Source organism: Saccostrea cucullata, unplaced genomic scaffold (genome assembly GCF_032062105.1).
Source record: "Saccostrea cucullata isolate Sc308-1 unplaced genomic scaffold, CSIRO_AGI_Scuc_v1 ctg98, whole genome shotgun sequence".
NCBI lineage: Eukaryota > Metazoa > Mollusca > Bivalvia > Ostreida > Ostreidae > Saccostrea > Saccostrea cuccullata.
In genome coordinates this window covers 1-25028 of record NW_026928385.1, presented here as the reverse complement: position 1 = coordinate 25028, position 25028 = coordinate 1, and the positions used below count along the sequence as shown (strand labels likewise).

The 25028-nt window shown below is 33.4% G+C and overlaps 1 protein-coding gene across 1 annotated transcript; it reads right to left on the bottom strand.

The window, feature by feature from the left end:
* Positions 1-1507: 1507 nt before the first annotated feature.
* Positions 1508-3700, bottom strand: LOC134277424 (BTB/POZ domain-containing protein KCTD12-like). The gene has a single exon (XM_062759755.1). The coding sequence runs from the start codon at positions 2753-2755 to the stop codon at positions 1964-1966; it is 792 nt and encodes a 263-aa protein (XP_062615739.1). The 5' UTR covers positions 2756-3700; the 3' UTR covers positions 1508-1963.
* Positions 3701-25028: the final 21328 nt, after the last annotated feature.

Below are 25028 nucleotides of genomic sequence, written 5' to 3'. Positions count from 1 at the left end.
TGTCCATTAGCTATAGCTTAACGACTGTGTACATTGCAAATGACAGAATCAACTTGCATATCGAGAGGATTCTTTTGTCAAAACTAATGTTTTTCCCCTGAAAATTAGGGCATGTATGTATTACACTGTATGGCTTCTCCTAACGTTTATTTTGCATACAGTATGTGATTGTAAAACTTTGAAAGATGAAATTGGCACGCAACATTTGGTAAGATTTGATAAGATTAGAAAACTTAATAAAGCAATTAAGGGATTCTAAGGGATTACCTGTGGTTAACTTTGAGATTATTTCAATTTATAGTTGATATATCTTTTCAAAAAAGTAATTTTTGGAACCAGCACCGATTCACTGGAACCACTACCGCTGGAAGTCATGTGCGCTTATGTATCAACAATTTCATTTTAATTTTTCTTGATTATTTACAGCACATAATTTATTCTGAAGATACACATTGTAATGCTCAGGCGGAAAATGCTGACTGCTCCGTTAAATTGTATGTACATGAAACCTGATTTTTTCAATTTTTTACTTCTTCTTTATGTAATATGTATGAGCCATTGTTAGGCCGAGCTATAACTTCCCTCCCATTGTTCTTTGTCAAACTTTGTCATGTTTTGCCGCTGACTACCTGTTTATACTTCATCCTGTTCTGATTACAAGTACTTCTAGGAATAGATATTTTTTGTTAGCGGCGTAAGGTGATGAGCTATATAAACCAATGTATTTGAAGTGCTTTAATGCGTGTTCATAGCGCTTTTCCTGGTGTTTAAGAGAAAACGCTTTTTACCAACAGGTGTAAAATCTTATTAAATATTCCCGCTGTGGCAAAATGAATATGTCTGGAAACAAAGACATCTGTTTCAGTTCAAGTTTCCAAGATTTGTTTGTACAAATTTCCAAACTCTTTACTGGGTTCTTTTTTAAACACGCAACACGAAAATATGAATTCTACAACGTAATTTCTCTTATCTAAATTGAACGGAGAAATGATTTTTTTCTCTGAACTACATTTTCCATCGAATTTATTCATAACCACAGTTCCTGCGTGGTATCGCTACGATCACTTAAGACCATTATGCTCAATTTCATCAATTTTCTATTTAAATTCCAGCAAAACGACAAACCCTGATTTTCTTAAACATTGGCGTGCGAGTAGTAAATAAAGGAGAAGTGCGCTACCGATGAAGTGCAGACACATGCATCCGCTATAGAATGAGTTTTTCTAAAATTAATGATCTTGAGCATTTATTGACTAATTGTCAACGCTAGATGAAAGTTTAATGCTTTTAAAAGTATCAGTTTGTTGGCATTGGGGGGGACAATTCTCATCAGGGTCTTGTCCTAACAATAGGCTGGTATTGATCTTTCTAGGCATGCACACAACTCCCATCTGAAGCCACTGTATGACAGTCATTAACATGTATAGGGTCCAGAACCGTGCTTATCTAAGAAAATCATAGAGCTTCCAAGTTACGATGTATCGTTACAATAAGAATCGATACAAAATTTACATATTAAGGTACTTTATTTTCCAATACGATCTATGTCCCCATACAATCTTGTGTATAAAACAATTTGACAACTCTTGATGTATTGTTGAATATCTGGTTATGTACAGTGATTTTATATTATCGACAAAGGTCACGTCTGTCGAGATAAATCTAACACATTGACGTTTTAATTAAGAGACAGTGAATGCATCTGTCTGACAATGAACAATCTACCACAGGGAGCAGATGCTCTGCATTGAATTACAGTAGATCCAACTTTCTTTCGACAATCAGTCTCTACATTTTCACATTGTTCAATGGAGTTTCAGTATTTAATGAACAGCTCACCATTATTCCATTTGCACAATAAAATCTTGTTCCATATAGAATTAATTTAATAAAATCACAATAAATTGACAAAGTTTTCGATGAAACCTCATAACAAAAACAAAGGTAAACTTCATCACAAATTCTACCTTCTCTCAAACATGAACTCATTGTAGTGTTGCCACCTGGCTTCTTCTGTATCCATCCCGGCCTTGACCTCCCCTGCATTGTTTGTGCCGGACCCACACGATCCCACCATTCGGAACCCCTCTTCCGCTAACATGTCAAAGGCCTGCTCCAAAAAATTATGCTTCAAAAAGAAGCGGACAGTGTATCTATCCGATTCACCTCGGTCGGGATCTCGGCTTTCGTTTAAAGTATCCTTGAATACTTCGCGGCATATGGAAACCTTTCCACAAATAATGATCCTATTCATTTTACGGAATTTGACGTCTGCTAATCCATCTCGACCAAACGCAAAAGTTCCCCTGTATCCCACCGTTATAAAACCGGGAGTTTTTCCTTCCATACTGACCGGCGATAGGGAATTGCTGTTCGAGATGGGTGGAACCTTATTGTGTTGCAGTTGTCCCAGTTTTGGTGGGGAAACGATGGCCGAGTTAACCATCTTCACTAAATTTGGGAGCTGATAGTATTCTGCCTCTTGTTTAAGTCTTTCTTTTTCATGAAAATTTTCCGGCAAAACAATTTTCTGGTTTCTGAGATAGTCAAGAACATATCTGAATAGAACCCCGTCCCTGTCTATGAAGTATTTACCTTTAGCATCCTTCACTACCTTGACCTTGGAACTTCCATTGAATATCTGCCCCAGAAGCGAGTCCCCCTCTCTTCTGACGGTGGCCAAAGATGTGGTATAAAACACTCCACCAACATTTAGTTCCAGAATATCAGGAAAGGACTCTGTGGACTCAGACATGGTGTGTATATAAGTAAAGATGGACACTAGTTCTTCATTGAATCAATGGAAATCAATTCTACTTAGAGCTCAGCCGGTTCGGTCACAATCTCTGTGTTAGAATACGCACGAAAGGCCAATAGAATGATTTAAAACTTATATCATTGATTTCACCACACACAAGTTATCGTTAAAAACTCATTCCTTGCTTCACTGTTCACCTTAGAAACTTTAAACCGGGAAATATATATTTTATTCACAGGATACAAAGTCCATTTATTGCTTCCTTGATTTTATTTTTTTTTTTAAATCTGAACTTTTAAAAAATTGTTTTCCTGGATGTCACAAATATGCTGCTGCAACGAGCAGAAACATTCACATTTCAAATGTATTTTAGCCACAGCTCGACGCAATTATAGATATGTTAATATAGATTCTCGCGTATCCAAGACTACAGTTTTGACTAGGCTACCGTCCAATCAAATTAAAGTATTGATAGAGTAGGTCCCTGCTTAAATATCGATGTAGAATGTCAATCACTCACAAAATATAATGCATATTCACCGAAGATTCACTCCTTTTCACCCCTTTCACGGATTATTTTACTTTTAATAATCAATAAACAAAGATTGTTCATCGATTTCAGCGAAAGCGAAAATCACAGAATCTTGCTACAAAGGATTCTGACTATCTTGATGTTTACATTTCCCACTAGATGTATATTGCATGAAATTCTGAGTAAACAGAAACAAAATATTTAAAAGCCTCCAAGCAAAAATCTCTATAATCCACAAGTTAAGTGCGCGCTCAGTATCTTCCGTGTCTCACAGGAGAACAATTTTCCTGCGTTAAGATTACTGAAATAGTTCTTGTTTCCGGCCCTGGTATGAATAAACACGGACATATTAACAATATAAAGTGTGGTGAATATTAAACGCTCTCTCTCTGTGCACTATGTTCTAAGAGCATATCATTTATCTTTCGCCACTGATTGGTCACGTGATCTTGGCGTCAAGATACACTTCACCAATTAACTCAAAGCGTATATGAAACACATTCAACTTTGATTCATTTGACTGTTTTCTCGTTAAAAAAAAGGATAATACATTCCAGTTATTGAATTTAGAAAATAGTATTCATTCCATAACCCCAAAGACCGCTTTTAAAATTGCAGAGAATGATGAACAACTCTAATTCAATCCATCATAGAATCCCCTTTTTCACCGACAAAGCTGATTTACCATTAAGATAAGGAGAATTAGGAAAATCCGCTTTATGCAGAAATGCTAAATTAATTAAGAACAAAATATATAATTTAAAGCATTACATGCAATTTAGGAAAACTATCGTCATTAATTACAAAGTATATTGTAGTCTTTCATCGAATGATGCCAAGAAGCATGTGGTATTTAGAACTAAACAAGAATAGATATGGGTTACCCCATATCCAAAGATATTCGACTGTTAGATTTAATATGTTTAACAGTGTTTATAATGACGTTAATAAAAAAAACTGCACTGTCTAATTATGGAACTGTTGTAAATATCGTGATTCCATAGCATTACGGTCACCCAGTCTCCTAACAAACAGTACACATAGGCCTACATGTACCTGTAGCCTTGGTCTACACACGTGCAATGGAGCTGTCACACGCATCCAGCGAGCTCGGAGAAACACGTTTTGTTTTGCCGAGAAGTTACCGCGGTGTCAGACAAAACTTTTCTTTTCTTAATTAGATCATATAAATACGAATTCTGATTAATAAAAATTATACAATCCCTGTTGAACTTTATATAGCTTGTTCTAACATTTGCATCTGCAACAACTTGTGTTTAAAATGGCCGGGTTGGGAAAATCAGGACCGGGTCGGAAAATTCTAAACTGAAAACATGGAAAACCTTTTTTGTTTTGAAAATAACTGAAATATACTAATATATTTGTCGCAGAAATTACTTACATTATTCAAGTTCTATATATAATGGTATGCTGAACTTCAACACGAACCCGAATCTCCAACCCATGCAGTTCTCGTTTTGCCACACATACCCTACAGTTTACAAAGTGTACACACGAGCAGGCTAGGGATTGAAAATTCCGTCATTTAATAATACACACACACAGCTGCTAGGATGATTAATTTTTTCTTTAAGAACAAATTGTATGATAATTAACGGACTATAAACATGTACTTAATACAATTCTTGATATAGTATTATCAATTCATTGGTGAAAAGATATGAATCGAAGAATGACCTAATTATTCTCTGTTATCAAACACGTAAAAAAAAAAAAGGCTGAGGAGGGAGCGAGCGTAGGAATATTGATATTTTTTATTTGCATTTCGGGGGGAAAGTGACTTTCTAATGATATTTTGACGTTATTTTTGATTTCTTTAACGTATGACATACACAACTTTACTCTATAATCATGAACAATAATGTTGTATCTACTTATCATGATGGAATTATTTTGGTCGGACCAATATGTGTGAGCTGCCGCTGAATACAGTTATATATCTTGCAAAGATAGTATGCATTGATCGAATATATAGAAAAAACTGTTACAACGTTAACAACCATAATCCTTCTGTCTCTCGTCTTTCAAGTTATAAATCTCTCCACCAAATCATTGAGATCTAATAACGACGATTCATACAAACCATTGCTTTCAGCAAATTGCCGTATTATTTGGAGAAGATGAGAGTTTGTGCTGGATACATGTTTGTTTTGTTGTTTTGTTCTGTACATATCTTACAGAGATGATATTGGAAGTGATACCTAATACAAAGTTTCAGGCTTTTCCTGTGAAATATAAACTCCTTTGTTTATTGTTGTTACGTAGATGAAATGCTCTATATTGTTCTGTACACAGAGAAGAATAAGTCAATCTTCTTTTATCCTTTGAAGACGTAAATCCCACTCAAAATTGCCCCTTTTTTATACGATGAGAAAGAAAAGCAGGATTGTTCGTTTGTTTGAATTTTACACCATGTATAATATAACTAGTAGAATAATCTAGTTGCATCGACTAAGAATGACAGAACTTAGAGAAAAATTTTTTTTACATAATTTAAAGAAAATTTCGGTTGCAATTTGATGAATGCTGGCTATACAAAAAGTTTTTTTTTTTTAAATTAAATTGAAGTCATGTAAGATGTTTCCTCTACTGGACCCCGACTTAAAAGTAGAGCTTTCAAATCTTTTTTTTTTTAAATTTCCCAGCTTCAGAAATGTTGCTCTCTTTGTAAGGAATAGCAGCCAGTTTGGAATTTTTTTTACTCGTTCTTACTAGTATACACCCAAAGTATGCAATTTAAAAAGTTTTGGAAAAACTCAAGTTAAGAAAATTAGTTTGAAAAAAGACGTTTACTAGTAATTTTTATTGGTATAAATCAAAATGAATGCTGAGTACCCCAAGGAACTTTTAGAAAATTTAAAATCACAAAATTTTATCAAAACAATAACATAAAACGTACTAAACAGTACGGCATTTCAACACTTCAGTACTTTAAATACAATCATTCCCCATGATAAATTAAAATCAAGGCTTTTTGACATCATAGACAGCTACCTTTTCATTAAAATTTTCATCCCTTGTCGATCATTGGTCATGTGCTAACACTTTGATTGTACACACATGCATACGTTAAATAGATGCTTGAGTTCTGATTGACAATATCTTTGTAGATTTGTCATTCTAAATTTTGAATTTACCGGGTGGGAGTAAATACGAAATTTAGAACATGACAACTAATTTGTATTTACTCCCACTCGGTAAATTCAAAATTTAGAACATGACAGATTTTTAAAATTAAATCTTATAACGATCTAGCGAATTTCGCATGGATACCCAATTGTGCCGCAGCCCAGTTAATTAAAACAAAACTATGATTGTATTCATGTAATGCAGAATTTTGTTTATATTAGACTTGTGCGTGACAAGGAGAAAACAGTTGCTGTGGCCTTCAACACTCGACATTTTGATCTATTGATAACATACATCAGTGAACAATAGTTACATTAGTTTAACATCCAAAGTCAGTTAAAGTGCCCCAAAACTAGTTTTCGATGTCACAAACAGTTTTTGAAGACAAAAACCCGCATCTTCAGTTGTTTAGGGGTTGAAATGTGATGTTAAGTTATGATCGATTTAAAAATATAGATATTACGATGTATTGATCCCGTTTACTATTCAAAAGTAAAGGATTTCTAAGCCTAATTTGATCAAAACAGGGTGTCACAAACAAGGGTGGTTTTATTCAGGTTTGAAAAAATAATTTAGGATTACCAATAAAAATGCTAAATATTGTATATCATAACAAAAAAGGGTTAAACAACTCATTTTTACTTATAATTTCTCTGCCATAGCCAAAAAAAAATTTTGCACTGCGTAATTTGAATGTCCCATTTAATGCAGTGAATTACGTTACGATTTTCTCACTGCTTTAACGAAATTGTAAGTGGCATTAACGGTTACGTTACATGGATAAAATTGATTATTAACTTATCAAAATTTAAAAAAAATAATGATTTACAGGCATATGATAACATCTGTGTCAAAAAATTCACGAATTTTGAAAATTTCCATTTTTGCATTTAATTGTGAATTACGTTACGCGATCTTACACACAATTCCTAAATGCTACGAACATCAAATCTCCTGACTGATATACACACTTATGCCCATTATAAATCACACATAGACAATGCCTTAAACTGTTGTCATTAGTTAAATATTTGAATTAAAGTCGAAGTTCGTGAACTACGTTACAGTGAATTACGTTATGATCAATTTTCTTTTTGTTATAAAAGAATCCTAACTAGGAGCAAAATTACCATGAATCTTTATTCAATGTCATCACTTATCATATAGGAACTTATAGAAAGGAAGTTTACAGGCGGGAACGGGTTTAACTAATGCAGCGGTTTAAAAACTATCTTAAAACTGAAAATTTTATTTTTAAATAAATAAAACTATTTCATCGTTCATAGTGTTATAGGAATTTCATTTTGAAAATGAAGGATATATGTTCTACTAAGATATCATAAATATAAAACATTGATTCGCTCAGTGTTTACATCAGGCAAGGTCTGTATAATAGTGTAACGTAATCCACAACAGTGTAACGTAATTCACAGATTACATAATTACAGTTTTAATCTTAGATAATGACTAAAATGATTAATGCTGAGCCCCAAAAGAAATGTCGGTGGTAGGTAAAGGCCGAAGAAGGAGATAACTACCTGGTAAAAGAGGTCTAACATGTAAAATTAAGTTTTATGTACCAACTTCAGAATTAACCCAAAAATCGCCTCATCTCAGTACAGGAATAAACAGATCTTCTTAATAGAAAAAGGGTCTAGAAAAGGTCCAAAATTTGTTTAAAGAACTAAATAGAACACACTTAAATAAGAAAATTCTCCTTACTTTAAACATTTATTTCCATATTGACACTTACAATCTGGTATGTGAATTACGTTACATTGTTTGTTTTATAATACAGATTGATTTTGAAATATAATTTGATGCTTAATCCCACCAAAACTTAAGTGCAATGCCAGAAATCGTGTAGATATAATATTTAAATCATCTGTAATAGGTACATGTAGTAATTCTGCACTTTCAGAATATACAGCTTTTGATTTCGTCTGAAAAATACTAAGGTGTGTGAAATATGATGTTTTACAATGATAACAATCTAGATATATATAATTATGATGTATATTGCAAAGATATTGCAATATTTATAATCATTTTCTGTATTCTAATTTGTAACAATGGTGTTGTTCAACCAATAATAATCATTAGTTTTCATTTTATGGATGAATGTGAATTACGTTACAAAGCAGACAGTTTGCTCCTGTCTCAAAATAAACGTTTACTTTGAATTCCAAAATGTAAAAACTTGAGAGTCTTTATATAAAAGGTATACATCTGCAAATACATACAAACTTCTTTGTTAATCTGGGTATGCGAGTTTAAACAAAGGAAAAATAAGATATCATTTTCTCAAAATCCATATTATTAATTTTTCGTACATTTACTTTGTAAATATGGAATATTTTTGAATATATGGTAAATTTTCAATTGCACTGCGGTTTTTAATTGGATAGTTATATACATCTCTATGAAATAAAACTACTTGAAACACCATTTTGAATCTACAATAATAATGTATTTAATTTTTTTGATAACACCTTAAGGAATAACGTAATTCACTGCTAAAATTACATTGTATTTGTTCCATATGTGTGCAGAATATAATACCCCCTTTCAAGAGCTATGATATGTGTTTTCTGATCATTCGAATATTGTTCTATCAAAATCAAAACATTTCCTTTGTTTTCCGAGTTGAAAATCTTCAGCCGTTTTTTGAAACTGTTTGGGGCACTTTAACTGACTTTGGATGTTAAACAGTTTATTCCAGTGAACTTAAAATTAAAGAAACCATCGAATCTGATGCAAGTTTTTCGTATATCATACAATGATAACAACAAAACTTTATGATAACAATGATGACTTCAGTTCCCTTATTCATGTAGCAATACACCCTTATCACCTGCAAATGTAGTTTATGTTTCTCATTTGATTCTATGCGCAAGAGCGTGCTCTACGTACGAACAAATTCTTATCCGAAAAAAAATGATGAAACAAGAATATCAACAGTATTCAACATCTTATATTATATATTCAATGATATTGTCAACAAATACAATCTATCATTAAGCAGAATGCTTACTGAAGTCTTTCATACCGTAAGGCCAATTTTACATAATGAATTATTTAGGGATTGTTCCGTTTGCTCGACCGTGACAAGGAGCACACAACGGATGTGGCCGGTTGACATGAGATGCTTACTCCTCCATTGCATTTGGTCAACTGATGTTTTTTGAGCTCTTGCTAAAGCTTCCGATTTTATTGTTTCAATAAAAAATTTGAACTAGATTGTTGTTCATTATTTCCATATTTTATTTATTTATTTATTACAGTATTTTAAAAATAAATTTATTTCCGAGGGAGCTTTTATGAAGGAAAGAGTGTGATATTGTTAAAAGAGTGGGATCTGGTTTACATAATAATAAAATAACAAAATAAAAGTATAAGAAAGAGACAAAATAACTGTAATTTTAAAATTTACAGGTGGCAAAGCTGTATAAATTTCACCACACGACTAAAGTCCATTATGAGACGTTAATGAAAATTGATAGCCGTAAGGCATTATACAAAAATGTTCAAATGTTAATGCATATGTCCTTTGATTTTGCTTCATTGCAAAAACCTCTTGGGCAATGATTATTTTATGTTGTGTGTGGTTGAAAGAAGATTTAAGTTTTCGTAGAACAATCCTCATTTTCAGTAAAATCGATAATTTGAATTAATTTTACATTATATTTTATCGTTACTTTGTTATTCTTATGTCTTTTTTGTTTCCCTGTTAATCTATAAACTCATACAAAACGGATTTCTCTAAAGCTTTCTTTTAAGTCTGGTCATTTTTGTGTGAAGTAATATAAAAAAAAATCTTTTTTTTTTTCGTTAACAGACTTAACTGAATGTCAGGAAGAATCAGAAGATATACCATTTAATCTGTAAGGTTTCATTATTGTTAAAACTTAACGGTTAATATAGGGAAAAGCCAGAAACTTGACTCTTATACGTAGTAGATAGTGAGCACACTAGTGCTTACAGACATTAATTAGACAATATATGACAATTGGATGTGTTAATGAATTGCAAAAAAAGATCATTTTTACAAAGAACACAAACAAAATAAAATTCACCTTTGAGGATATTTTAATAAATTATTCCTCAGAATGGATTTTTTTTTATTCAAGATGAAATATTTAATAGGTAAAATAAATTAAAATCCATAATCAATATCTATGAAAAGCAGACAGTGAAACTTGTGACAAACAGAATCGATTTGCTATGAAATGAAAGAATAAACATCATTACTGAAACCGGTGCCTTTTTATTAATATCTTTCTATCATAAGCAGTAGGTATGTTTGTGGATGTTCACAAGAATGTCATTGGAAACACGTCGTTAACATTCGTGCTGAAGATCGAGTCAAATACATATATTTAATTTTATATCAGACTTTGAATATCACAAACAAGGTTTCAAAAACATTTTTATATTATGCTTCAAAACAAGTCTAGACATTAAAATATGAAAATATTAAATCCAATCTATATATAGAGATAATATTGATATTAATTAACAATTCCATGATCAAAGAGGAAGTTGACAACGTATTATTTACTTTCGTTGTTGTCAGGATGCTTCCTCCTCCATGGCTCCACATCCCACATATAATGTTCTTAGAGATCTTGTTTGCTCTGCTCCTGGTTTGAATTGTTTTAATGTACATTTATAAGCCTGACTCCTGTTCTTTATCTCTTTATTTCATAACAACAAGTGAAAGCTCTCAAAAATACCAACGAACAATACAAGTCTGTGAACACGGCCTAAAATGTAAAAACCGGACTGCTAAAAATAAAGGAACATAATTATTGCCCATTGCAATTCCTAGAGGGTACTTTTTGAAGATTTGGTCCCTGTTGGCATAAAATAAGCTAAAAGTGTATGTACACAATACATAATTCTTAAATGCTTTAATCGTTAAAGATGAATTCCAAACAAAAAAATCCAGCATTCTTTAGTCGTCTTGTGAGAACTTGTCTGTAGGCTCATTTAGTAGACGATTGAACGATTTTTTGCATGAAATAAGCTAAAAGTGTATGCCAAATGCATAATCTTAAATGCTTTAATAGTTAAAAATAAATTTCATTTTTTGTCTATCTTTTCAAAATGAATTGAAAATTTTGATATTAAATAGACCAAGCAAGGGCTTGTAAGTGTTAGCACTGCTCTCGATCTTTATTAGAATTTACCCTGGAGAATATGCATTTTTAAAGGCGATTGGGCATCTACATACAGATTCTATCATATTATTATATAACAATGCTTAAGGAACGCCGTAGTCGGTTGTTTGAATTCTAGAATATTTTTCCCTGCGCTCTGACAAGCCCCAGTAATTGAAGCTCATTTTTCATCCCCCTGACAGATGTATGAGTATCCCTCGATGAGCAGTTTGTCCATTTGTCAAAGTCAGGGTCCTGGATATTCTGTTATTATTAAACATACAGCAATCGATTTCCCTATATAATAATAGCAAGTAACCAAATACAAACAGCCAAAGAAAATGTTATTTATCGTCCTTTTCTATACCAAGACGAGGGCATTCATCGCTTGGATGGTAGATATGCCAAACGTGCGCGATAAGAGCTTCAGCAAATCTTGACGATGCCATTAATGTGTTTAGATAGATCTAGATCGGCATTAACTTTAGTCATTTTCTGAAACTGATATTTTTTACTCAGCTATTATCTGCTAATCAATAGACCCACAGAGGTTTGAGTTCGTTTTCTCCCGTCTACTGTAGGTCATAAATCCACGAGTCCGTTACAAATACATCCAATTTTCAAGCTTAAAGAACAAATGATAAATTTTTTTTCATTCAAGATTCCATAAACTTCCGGTCATCGATCTAAGGATTCTCTATAGTATTGATATATTTGAAGTCCATGATAGTCTTTAGAATAAATAACTAAAAAACATTCATTGTTCGTGAGATCAAAATCATATGTCAGTTTTGAATATTTTTTTATATCCCAAACAACCAAAATTTGAATTACCATATTTATACTGTATACCGAAACTTCATAAAAATCCTTACAAACAAAGACACATAGCGCGTTCAAGTAAATGATAAACCAATCCTCTTTTTATTCCTCACTAATTAAGATATTAACAGCAGTGAAGTAAACATATGGAGAACATATGGAGAAAACTAGAGGTACTGTGAGCAATGAGCTCACTAACAGTCATGTGTTGCTTTATATTGTTTTACGGTAATGTGTAAAGAGGAATAACAAATGTTATCCAGAAGCTTCTATGTAACGTCATAGGTGTTCCATGTTTTGCTATGGGAAATTTAAAATACGTGTCGAATAAAAAAGTAAAATAGGAGGTGCACAATGGCAATATGTAATGAAGATTCTGTGAAAGTTTCATTCAATTTCACTCAGTAGTATAAGAGGAGTTGCGGATAAGAGAAAAAGCGTAACAGACGGACGGACGGACGTCCAGACGGACGGACGGACAGACGGACGGACGGACGGAAATCCCGATCACTATATACCCTCCCGCTTTTCAAGCGGGGGGTATAATAAACATTATTCAAGATCAAAAGTCCATTAAACAATACAAGATACGTTAAGCGCAAACACAAACCGGTGGGATCTGGTGCCATGGAGGAATTCATCCCCTGCTGACCGGTCATATTCGCCGTGTGCTCCTTGTCCTGATCGGGAAATAATGGAAAAAGTTCGTCGTCAATTCAGTGTTTAAATAATGGACTAACAATAAGTATGAAAAACGTCAGTCAGCATTTGACTCAATGTTAAATTGTATTTGCTGACAAGGTCATTATATCGACCATAGAACTTATGAAATGATTACTTTAAACGAATATCGTTGCAATGAAAAAAAGATTCTTGAATTTCTGATTGACAATATTTATGTGGTTTTTGGAGACCAGGTCTTCCAACAATCTATTGGAATTCCCATGGGTATCCATCACCGTTATTAGCAGTCCTATTTTTGTATTCATATGAAGCAGAATTTGTCCAAGATCTTATACGTGAAAAGTAGAAAACACTTGTTGTGGCCTTCAAATCGACATTTAGATATATCGACGACGTATTGTCAATTACCAGTTGTTATTTCCATTCTTATATGTCGATACGATATATCCCTGTGAACTTGAGAAAAAAGATGGCACTGAGTCTGACACATCTGTTTCTTATTTCGATATTTTACTTGAAAAAGACATTAAATGGTATTATAACAACCAAGCTCTGTGATAAACGCGATAACTTTAACTTTTTAATGGTCAACTTCCCTTACTTATGCATGAAACAAATGGAGATAAAGAACATTATTATACCCCCCGCTTGAAAAGCGGGAGGGTATATAGTAATCGTTAATTCTTTACGCTTTGGGGTACCCACTTTTTCTCTCATACCACTGAATGAAATTTGATAAAACTTTCACAGAATCTTTATTACATATTGCCATTGTGCACCTCCTATTTTACTTTTTCATCCGACACATATATTGGGTTTCACGGCCACAGCAAAACATGGACTTTGCCATTATAACTATATGGAGGCGGGGGGTATCATTATTCATCGCTCACAGTACCTCTAGTTTAATATCAAAAGTCCATTAAACAAATCAAAAAAGGAGCAGAGTAGACACGGACTACCAAAAAAAAACTTCAAAGGTTGGACCAGTTATCATAGAGGAGTGAGCACTCCCTGCTTACAGGTCACACCCCCTGTGTGCTCCTTGTCATGATCGGGAAATAACGGAAAAAAACCGTCGTCAATTCAGTGTTTAAATAATGGACTAACAATAAGTATGAAAAACGTCAGTCAGCATTTGATTCAATGATAAACTGTATTTGTTGACAAGGTCATTGTATCGACCAATAATTACTTTAAATGAGACTGCTGATATTGTTGTTTCATCAACTTGTTTGTAAATAATTTACTTCGTTTTAGAAATTGTTCATAGAACATGCTCTTGCGTATCGAATCAACTGAGATATATAAACTCCGTATGCAGGTGATGAAGGTATATTGCTGCATAAGTAAGGGAAGCTGGCGATTGTAAAGTTAAATTCATCATACTTTGGTTGTTAGATTATCATTAACGTCTTTTTCAAGTAAAATATCTAAATAAGAAACAGATGTGTCAGACCATCAATATATTATCATTTTACAAACAGCGTGACAGTTTGCTTGATGGGGCGTGCTAAAATTTTGTGTGCTGGTCATCATTTTACTCATCGATTGGATCAAAGAAATCAATACTAATTTGCATATGAAACTCGGAATACAACAATACCCCGATAATACTGGCCAATCACATTGAACGATTGTTTCCCAGTACGGCATTTGTAGCCAGGAGCAACACGTGGTCAGTCAAAGCCCGTTTTCTGTCCTAAAATCATGTATTATATCTGTTGTGATTTGACCGGATGGGTTTTTTAAAAATACGTTTAACATGTATAAGAAAATTTAAAAAGAATGGAATTAGTGAGGCTACTCTGCTACTGTTGTACTATGTAGCTATCGTCATTATAGGAAGTAAACTTGCTTTGTCCGTTCACATGTAATTGTTGTTTATTCACTGCGATTGGTCAGTATTGTCAATGGTATTGCTTGGTTCTGTGTTTCATATGTAAAGTATTATTGATTCCATTGAAGTCAAACATCCAATCGATGAGTAAAATGATAATCAGCATGCGAAATTTTAGCACGCCCTATCAAGCAAACTGTCATGCTGTTAGTAAAACGATAATACCTTCATCACCTGCATACGAAGTTTATATCTTTCAGTTGGTCCTACGTATAAAATTTCTAAAATGAGGTAAATTATTGACAAACAAGTTGATGAGTATAGGTTACATCATAGATGCCGAGTAGCATTGCGCCCGAGATTTCCACGCCCCATGTAAACGATATAACCAATAGTACGAGGCAATATATGATGTATGCAACTTGTCGCATGTCTGATGACGTAAATTTTATTGAGAGTGTCAAAATTCAATTAAAAAAATTGACCTGATTTCTTTTTCCTGCAGTGATATATGAAGGGGTGTGGAAAGTATTATCGCATATGTGATATGGGATATATCATCACAGAAAGATCAAAGAAAATCACCGCAGATATGCGACAAAACAAGAATAGCAGCAGTCTCCTTTAAAGTCAGTTCTACAAGGGCTGTTCAATAAATAATGTCCTGAACTGTATGACATACAATACAGAATTCATATGACATTAAACTTGACTTTCTCTCATTATTGAATCTTTACTGAACTTATAACAGTTTATGTGACCACTTTTCGTCACATACTTTTAGCGTGAGAAGCTGGGAAACAAGGGCTTTTCGAGACACTGCATTATAAATGAATGGTAAACAATCAGTAAACTAGAGTGAAAATAAAGGATACATTAAAGCTGCTGTAAAACTTGTTAAAAATCCCAAAGAAATATTCACTGAAGTATGTAAAATTTACAGCAACCGATGCCTGTTTTATAGACAAAAGACCAGGTGGATTTCAATGATAAAAAAATTATATAATGGGCATCAAAAATGGGTACCCTCCTTGCCAACAAAAATTATAACTTGTGTACTGTTTGCCAGATTTCAACAAATAATATTTTATGATGTATGATTGACTTTAAGACACATAGCAAATTTGATAGACATCATTCCGGGAGTAATTTACACTGTTTTTTAAGAAACGTTTAACAGTAGAAAAGCTTGGTACTCAAAGGTCACCCTATATTTTGAAAAATGAGTGAAAACGACAGCGTGTACGAAAATCTTCACAATTATTTTAAAATATCAATAACTGTAGTTATCCACGTTTGTTTTATATTCAAACAGATATTGGAACATAAATCTATTGCTTAAAATCATCAAAACAAAATTTACCATAAGATGTACTTGATAAAAACGGCGAAGGTCTGACAAAAGCAAAGGTATGCAAGAGCACAAAGACAGATTTATATGCAATTTTCTTAAATATTAGAGGTATTGTTGTTCAAATTCGTATTCGGGGATACAGTTTAATATCTGGAGGAGTATAGAAAGCAATTTTTTTTTTGCAAAAAGATCGAAAGGTTTATTAGAGGAAAGACCCAGAATCAGGAATCCACTACACTGTATTCCTTCATGACAGCGTCCAAACTCGCATGCCCTGAATAGTAAAGGAGTTTTCGGGATAAACAGAAAGTTAATGTTTTTTCATATTAATAATATTTGCCAGGTCTTTGACCTTTTGACTTGTTTCTATTTCCAAACTTGAAAAAAAAAACTTTCAGAAGGAAAAAACAAGTCCAGGAAATCATTGGATCTGCCATTTTCCAGTATACTAAGGGTCATACTGAAAAATGAGTTCTAAAAACAATTAGAAATTGGATAAAAAGTGTTACAGACATGTTTTTGAATTAAAAGTGATTAATAAGTAAAATCATGAAGACTTAATCATGGAAAAGCGTCGTTTGCTTCTTTCTGAGCACTGAGGACATTATTTATTGAACAGCCCTCGTATGGTCGATTCAATGACCTTGTCAGCAATTTCAGTTTATCATTGGGTCAAATGCTGACTGATATTTTTCATACTAATTGTTAGTCCATTATTTAAATACTGAATTGACGACGGATTATTCCGCTATTTCCCGATCATAAGAAGGAGCAGACAGCGGGTGTGACCGGTAGGCCAGGGGGTGTTCACTCCTCCATGCCACCTGATCCCACCTCTGATGTTTGTGAGGTCCGTGTTTGCTCTGCTCCTATTTTGTATTGTTTCACTGACTTTTGAGTTGAATACTGCTTGTCATCTCCATATATATCATCAATGTTGTAATCTCAAGTTCAGATTACTGTATAATAAAATTTCTAAAATTTTCAAAACTGCAATTACTGGTCCACGGGTCATAGTTTTGAGAGTCTGGGTTTTTTTTTTGGCCTCCGAAACATAGGATTCATGTAGCTTACGTAATATTTTTTCACACATTGTTATTTATAGAGATTGCATGTGTAGAAACTGATTCCTGGTAACTGGTTTTCAGAAATTGATTTCCCATGCTGCATGATTATATTTAATTCTTTGACGTTAACAACAGAAAACACTTTAGTTTCTCTCATCCCATCTTTTCACAGCAAATTTTCGTACAAATACATTATATTGAAAACATATTTCTAAAATTCAAGTCACATTTTATTCTGTTGTTAATTTCGTACCTATGTTTTATAATTTCACTAAAATATTATTTTGAAATCCATGTTAATTAGACATTTTGGAGTGTCTTTATAATATATATAATAATGTAATAACATGCGTAGTGTTTGACTTTTCTTAGCACTGTCATGCTGAATTTTGAAAAGTACGAGCAATCATTTTACATCTTTAGTTCACTTAAAAAAGAATTGAGAATTTTCAGACCTTATGATTGGTTTTCTACAAAATTACAAACAAGTCTGACTATGAAGTTCAGATTCATAAAATGTTGGAATTCCTTATTGGAAATAGTTATGTTGTCTGTGGAGATCATGCATGTCTTCCAACAAGTGGTTGGAATTCCAATGGACATTGATTGTGCTTTTCTATTAATAGCCTTATTTTTTTCATATTCCATAATCACTTAATTGCATACTGCATTCATGTATCTCAATTGTTTCGTTTTTGAAAGGATCTTCTGAATACGATCGAATTTTTAAATACAAAGATTAGTTACTGACAAATAATTAGCTGTTACAAGATTTTTAATAATCTCGTTTTATATAAGTATTTCTCAATTCTATAGTCATTTTCAAAATCTTGTTTGAATAGATATAACCTACAAGTATCTTTTGGTCGTATTTGGCGGATCACAGTAATAGACAGGTCATTGTTAAATACCATTTTGACTATAAATTACTACAAATACCTCAGGGTGAAGGTTAGAGTTAGAGTTTCTATACAGATGGAACACCGCAGATATCTGAATACAAATACAACAAAATACAATACAAATAGAGATCAGAGCAAACATGGACCTCTAAAAATACTAGAGGTGGGATTAGGGGTCATGAATTTGGTTGTATGTCTCTTTGACCTTTTGCACTAATGTAAACATAACCCAATAAAACAAAAACAACATGGCGGAGGTTTTTATATGTGCAATTTTTACTCTGACAAATATTGTTCATACCCCCAACTCAAACATCAAAGCACATAAAGTAAAATCAAAATACACACGTGGCGTCATCAAATGTGCTTGAAGTTTTACACGTTTGCAGATCTAATGGTTTATTAAGGACGCTCCAAACACTGCACACTAAAGAGCTCTATTTATTGAGTAGTTTTATGGAGTTAGAGTGATCCGCCATAAAATGTAAGATTAAAGAAACTGGAGGTATATCCAGAATTCCAGATATACAACTGAGTACATGATACAGTGTAGTTTAGTCGTGAAAATTGCCATTTGTATTTTAAGCATGACTTCGGTTTCATCATATGTTTAAGCGTATTGACCTCTGCATGAGGTGATCTTTCAATTTTTCTCTTCGTTGCTTGTGGAACTTGAATGATAGTTGCTTTGAGCAAAATCATATGACATTGGTGACATTTCAATTAGTCCGCAGTACTAGACAAAAATAACAAGTGTGAAGGATGAGGATAAATTATTCTCTTTTGCATGCAGCATAAAAAAATTTAATTGCCGCCTAATTCAGGGAAGAAAATGACGCAGTCGTTTGCTATAAAGGCGGAATGCAATGCACGCAACAAAAAAAGTAAAAACACGCTGGGCTCACAGCTGGGATAAATGATTTGCGTTACCATGAATATCGGCTATACAGGGAAATTATCAACCTACGTATATTATTTACAGAGATATTAAGCTTAAGTGACATGCTAGTTAAACTTCCGCTTGAACTCTACTTTTCTTTGCAGAATTAAGTTAAATATAACAGCTACACTTTCCGATAGGATACGAGAGTGTAAGCTACATTTCCTTGGGCGATTCAGCATCGCGTATATATTTGACTCTAACCCTGCGATCTAATGGCTTTCCCCGGGAAATATCACTAAAACTCTAGCTAATCGTTTATTTTAATCCATCATAATCGATATTACTTGTGATCCAAGGAATATGTACTGGTCGATGATTACGTAAATGTGTGCAATTATGCGGCTGTATACGTTGCGGGATCCAATGGAAACGACGGGGAAAGGTTTTAATTTCTCCATTAAAGTAGACGTCCCGGATATAAATTAGGCGCGCCGTGACAAGCACAGCACTATCATTACTGATTAAGGCCTTGGTTTTATTATAATAAAACAAAAGAATATGGATTAAAAGAATAAACGCGGGAAATGATAATCGGTACCCAGGTGTAGGATTGTAGGGAGCAATTTCTGGATTGTTACATTATTTATCTTAAATTCATATCTAGGACTGCCAGCAGCTTCGTTTATAACTACATGTATTGTGTTAAGTGACTTTACAGGTGCACGATAATGAAATATTAAAATTAATGGAGTATTGTTTTGGAAGGAATTGAATGATGGTTACAAATTATCTCCCAATGAATATTTATAAACTTTATTTATTGTCAGGTGCACCGACCAATTTTGTTGCAAAAATAGCTATTGTGACATTTATGCTATAGATGCAAGCATAAATTATAATATTTAAAAGTATTTTTAACCTTTATTCCGCTAAGGAATAAAGAGTATAAAAGTTAATATTACTTACCATCACTATCGAATACATATGTTTAAATTTAAAGTTTAATATAAAGAGCGAGCGAGAGAGAGAGAGAGAAATACGAAAAAAAACGTGTAGAGATCTCAGATGAAAATGTTTAGTTTTCAGAAAAAACAGAAGGTAGACTTGAGCTCATAGACTTTGTGATTTAAATGCCAATAAGCATTTATTTACAATGTTTGACTTTTTTTTTCCTTTTATACCAGGCGAATTACGTTAATAGCATTTTGAATAAGCGAGATAACTCTTTTTTGTTTGTCGCCTGTTTAACGCAAGGGCATTTAAGAATCACTTCTCTCTCCGTCGTTACAGCTGATAGTCCATCTGTGTGTATATATTTAGACATTTTTTTCAGCAGATACATTTTGGGATACATTTTATCAACTCGACAAAAGGTTTTGGATAAACATGCATAAGAATGCATAGGTTTGTGCTGTCTCCGTGAATCCCAGTTTAAAGAAATCAGCCGTGCTTAATTTGGAATGCTCCAAATAATTTTACACACAAAATAAAAAAGAAAGAAAGATACTGACGTTGCCTTATTCATACTTATTGCTTTTTGTATCGTAATTATATGTACAGGTATTATTCATTCTGTTAACATAAATCTTTGTTGATTTTGTGATTTCATTAAACAGTGCTTTGAAAATCGATTTTTTAAAAAAAAATTCAAAAGAGAAATTTTCTTATGTTTCATATTCCATTACCTTAATTAAATATATATATAAAAAAAGATTTATTAATATTGCAAATAACAGAACTCCGTTGAAAACAATTATAAAGCATCTAAATGCATTTTTAACTGCTTGGGCATTTTCGAAGCTATTCGTTAAATATTTTGTGATTCATATAAAGAGAGATATTTTCTTTTTGCGCTCTTTCTGATGACAATAAATGGTTCCATCAGAGAGTGCCAACGTTCCAGATAAAAAAAAAAGGCTTTTAATTGACATCTTGTCTGTGAACAGTAGTGTCATTCTCAGGTGTTTGACGTCATTAGGTTGTGTCTGAAGGGAAATTGGACAAAAAATAATTAACAGGACATGACTATAAAGACGAGTAGCCTCGACATGGTTATTTACAGCAAACGTTTGTATCGGACGGGAGGACAAAAGCAGATCGCTGGTACTGGCAAATTGTAAATGAGGCCGTGTATAGGACTATCTCAGATCCAGCTCTCATACCAATGCCAATATTTCGTGCTGTGTTTATTAATCACCCCTCGATAAAATGAATTTTCGATTCCCATTGGACATTTTTTTGTGGAAATTTATATATACTTCTGCATATTTTTGTTCGTATTCCATGTGTTGATTCTTGTGCCCCCGTAATCGAAAAGTCGGGGTATAGGGTTTTTGTCCTATCCGTCCGTCTGCCTGTGTGTTTGTCTATCCACAAAAACTTTATCTTTGTCTGTTTATAACTTTTGATTGGTTTGAAGTAGGGCTTTCACGTGTGCATTTCTTGTGAGAAGACCTTTCTGGTACCAACATACATTTGACATCTTGACCTTAGTCTTAAAATCTACCAAACTTTAACCTCGGTCATATCTTTTGAACAGTTGGGCTAAGGCCTTCATACTTCACATGTGCATTTATATTGACAAGACATTTCCATGGACATAAATAGTTTTGGTTTTTTGACTTCGACCCTAGAGCTTTTCCCACATTTTAATGAATGAATGAACTAGAGTATATGGACAAGACATTTCCATGGATATAAATATTGTTTACCTATTGACCTCGATCTTAGAGTTAAGGCACTTTGAAAAATAATGGACCTTGGCCATAACTTTTTAACTGTTAGTATTAAGACTTTCATATACCTTGTGACAAGACCATTCCATGAAGATAGATATTTTTGACCTCGACCTTTGAAACTGACCCACTTTAGAAAAACGTTTATATTGTCCATTACTTTTGAGCAGTTTGTGCTAGGGGTCAAAAACATGTATTTCAAATGTATACTTCTTATGACAAGTCCTGTACTTTGCATGGGTACCATTAAATTTTACCTTTTGACCTTGACGTCAGAGTTCTGCCCATTTTTTAAAACTTTAATAACATTGCTTATAACTTTTGAAAAGTTTGTGTTTGGGCTTTCATATTTCATAGGTATATTCAATGAGACAAGTTTTTTCTTTGAGAAACAACATCATTTATCTCTGACCTTGACCTCAGTGTTTGAATTTTATTTTAGGAACTTAAATCGCCACAATAAGCTACCATATGGGGACATCAGTGTTTCACAAACATAGCTTATTCTATTTATGTCAACGTTCCATTTGGTTTTTGTTCTGTTAGAATAGTAAGTTTTAGGACAATATCACATAATCACATACACCAATACAGAGCTCCCTATTTCTCTCTTCAACACTCACATTTCAGTAAACTACATAAATGAATTCAATAGAGTTTTTATGATATTCGATCAAAAATGAATATCCAGTAATTCATATTAATCTGGAACTTTGTTTTCGTCACATCGAAGTAAAAATTATGATGAACATTCTTCACTTTTATGGCAGTGAGTCCAGACCTTTCGAATAATTTCCTTATATCAGAAAAGCATATAAAAATGTGTATCTATGATTTTAATTTACCGAATTCTATTTTTGTAAGTTGCGTAATACGAGTTCGTCTGAACTTTTACGATATGCGATCAGAAATATTGATAACTTTCATTTAATGACCGAGTTATCCTAAAAAATGAATTATTCATTTCGAACATTCCATATAAGATACCATTTCTAACATGGTCCCTGGTACCTTTCTAGGTAATTAGGGAAGGAAAACAGCTAGCGGGTTGTTATCAGACTCTAAGAAAGCTATCAATCGTGGGTTAGATTGCTCTATTTGAAGAGTTTCTTGCGAAGGAAATTGGTACTCAAACAATAATCCATATCTTGAAGCAGAAATCACGCCTTTGGTTCTCTATTCAAAACACGGTGAAAAGGAAATATATTCTTATGGTCCAATATAGGACCCATAATTGAAGTTGAGCTAATCAAGTCTGCAAACTTAACAAGTCTTTTGACGAAACAGTGGGGAAGATCTCTCTCTCTCTCTCTCTCTCTCTTTCTCTCAAATTTCATGAGTCCTATGCCCTTGTAGCGATCAGTAACTTTTTATTTTAACTAGTAGGTACAGAGGTATAGATAGGGGGGTCCAGTTTGGGCGCGGGGGCACTACCATGCAAACATTCTTTGACATACTAGTATGCAAATAAAGGCCGTCGTGCAGGCATTCTTGTCAGTATTGCGGGTACATGAGACATGAGAATAAAGTAGATTTCTAATTTTTCTTAAAGTGTAAGTAGAGTGGGGCTGGGCAATCAAAGTTTAATAAAAGTATACAGCAAAGCCGTGATTGGTGTATATGGTATCATCCTCAGGTAGTGTAGATACAATTAAGATTTTTCAAATCAGGACTCTTGGGAGTAAGTTGGGGACACAATGTAGGATTTTTAACATAGGCGTATAAACTAAAATATTTTAAATTTTTTTCCCCTAGAGAACAGCAAATCCATGATTTGTGATTTATATGGAACTACTGGCAGCAACCCCATTTGGTGTAGATTTAGGTTTGATTAAAATTTAACATTAGAATCTTTAGGAAGTTTTTGTTCTCCAGAACAGAAAAGTTATGTTTATTCAAACTGACATGTAAGCATCCGTGAAGATTCTTTTTTTTCAAATCATGACCCGGGGGATGGGTGGGGGGCTAAAAAAATCTTTTTAAACAAACTTTTAAAGAACGGCAAAGTTATACATGTATGCTGTATTGATATGGCGGCATTCTCAAGTAGTATAAAATTCAACCAACCCCCTCAAGTTAACTATTCAGGTGAGCGATGTGGACCAGGAGCCCCTTATTTTATTGGTGACACTGTAGGTCTCTGATCATCCAATCCTTTTTTCTCAGACCAGCGAGCTACAGATCTGCAGCTACTTGCTTCTCATTTCGGGTCCCTTATTTCAGATATACGAGGCATTACCAATCATACTCCAGAAGACGATTTGGCTTTTGAATATCAGAGGTGTAAATCTTCAGGAGCTCTGCATGCGAACAAAATATCATAGTAGTTTTTAAACCTAGTTTAACTCAAACCTAGTCTTAGGGGTGAAAATGAATGCACATCTACAGGTCACCATAAGCATACTCCAAAAGTTGAATTGCTGCATAAAATGTACTGAGGGGAATTTTCAGAAGCATGCATTTTGTAGAGAAAATTGTTGTTGCCTGTTTGAGTACCTGCAGTTTACCTCTAAATCTATTCCCATGGATGATTCAACTATACTGTGGAAAAAAACCGTAAGAGGGCTCCTTTGAACTACGCTTTTGAACATATCTATGGCACGCCAAATTCACAAAAATGAGCAAAACATAGTTTCACAGTCGATAAACTAGGTTTATCGGTTGTAAACTATAGTTTACGGACTGTAAACTATAGTTAACAACGTTAATCTATATTTTACATTTGTAAACAACAGTTAACGCGATAATCTATGTTTCACAACCGTAAACTATAATTAACACCGAAAACAATCATTTGCGATTGCAAAACATATAGACTGTCTGATAAATACAGTCTCGCGATTTGTAAACTATGGTTTACAACTCTTAACTATAGTTAACGATCGTAAATTATAGTTTACAAATCGTGAAACTGTATTTATCAGATAATCTATGTTTTGCAATCGCAAATGATTGTTTTCGGTGTTAAACCTAGTTTCACAATTGATAAACTAGGTTTATCGACTGTAAACTATAGTTTACAAACCGTAAACTATAGTTAACGATTTGTTAAGTATAGTTTTCATCTGTAAAACTATATTTAACGGCTATTAACTATAGTTTACGAATGCTAATCTAAGTTTATCTGTCTGTAATAAGC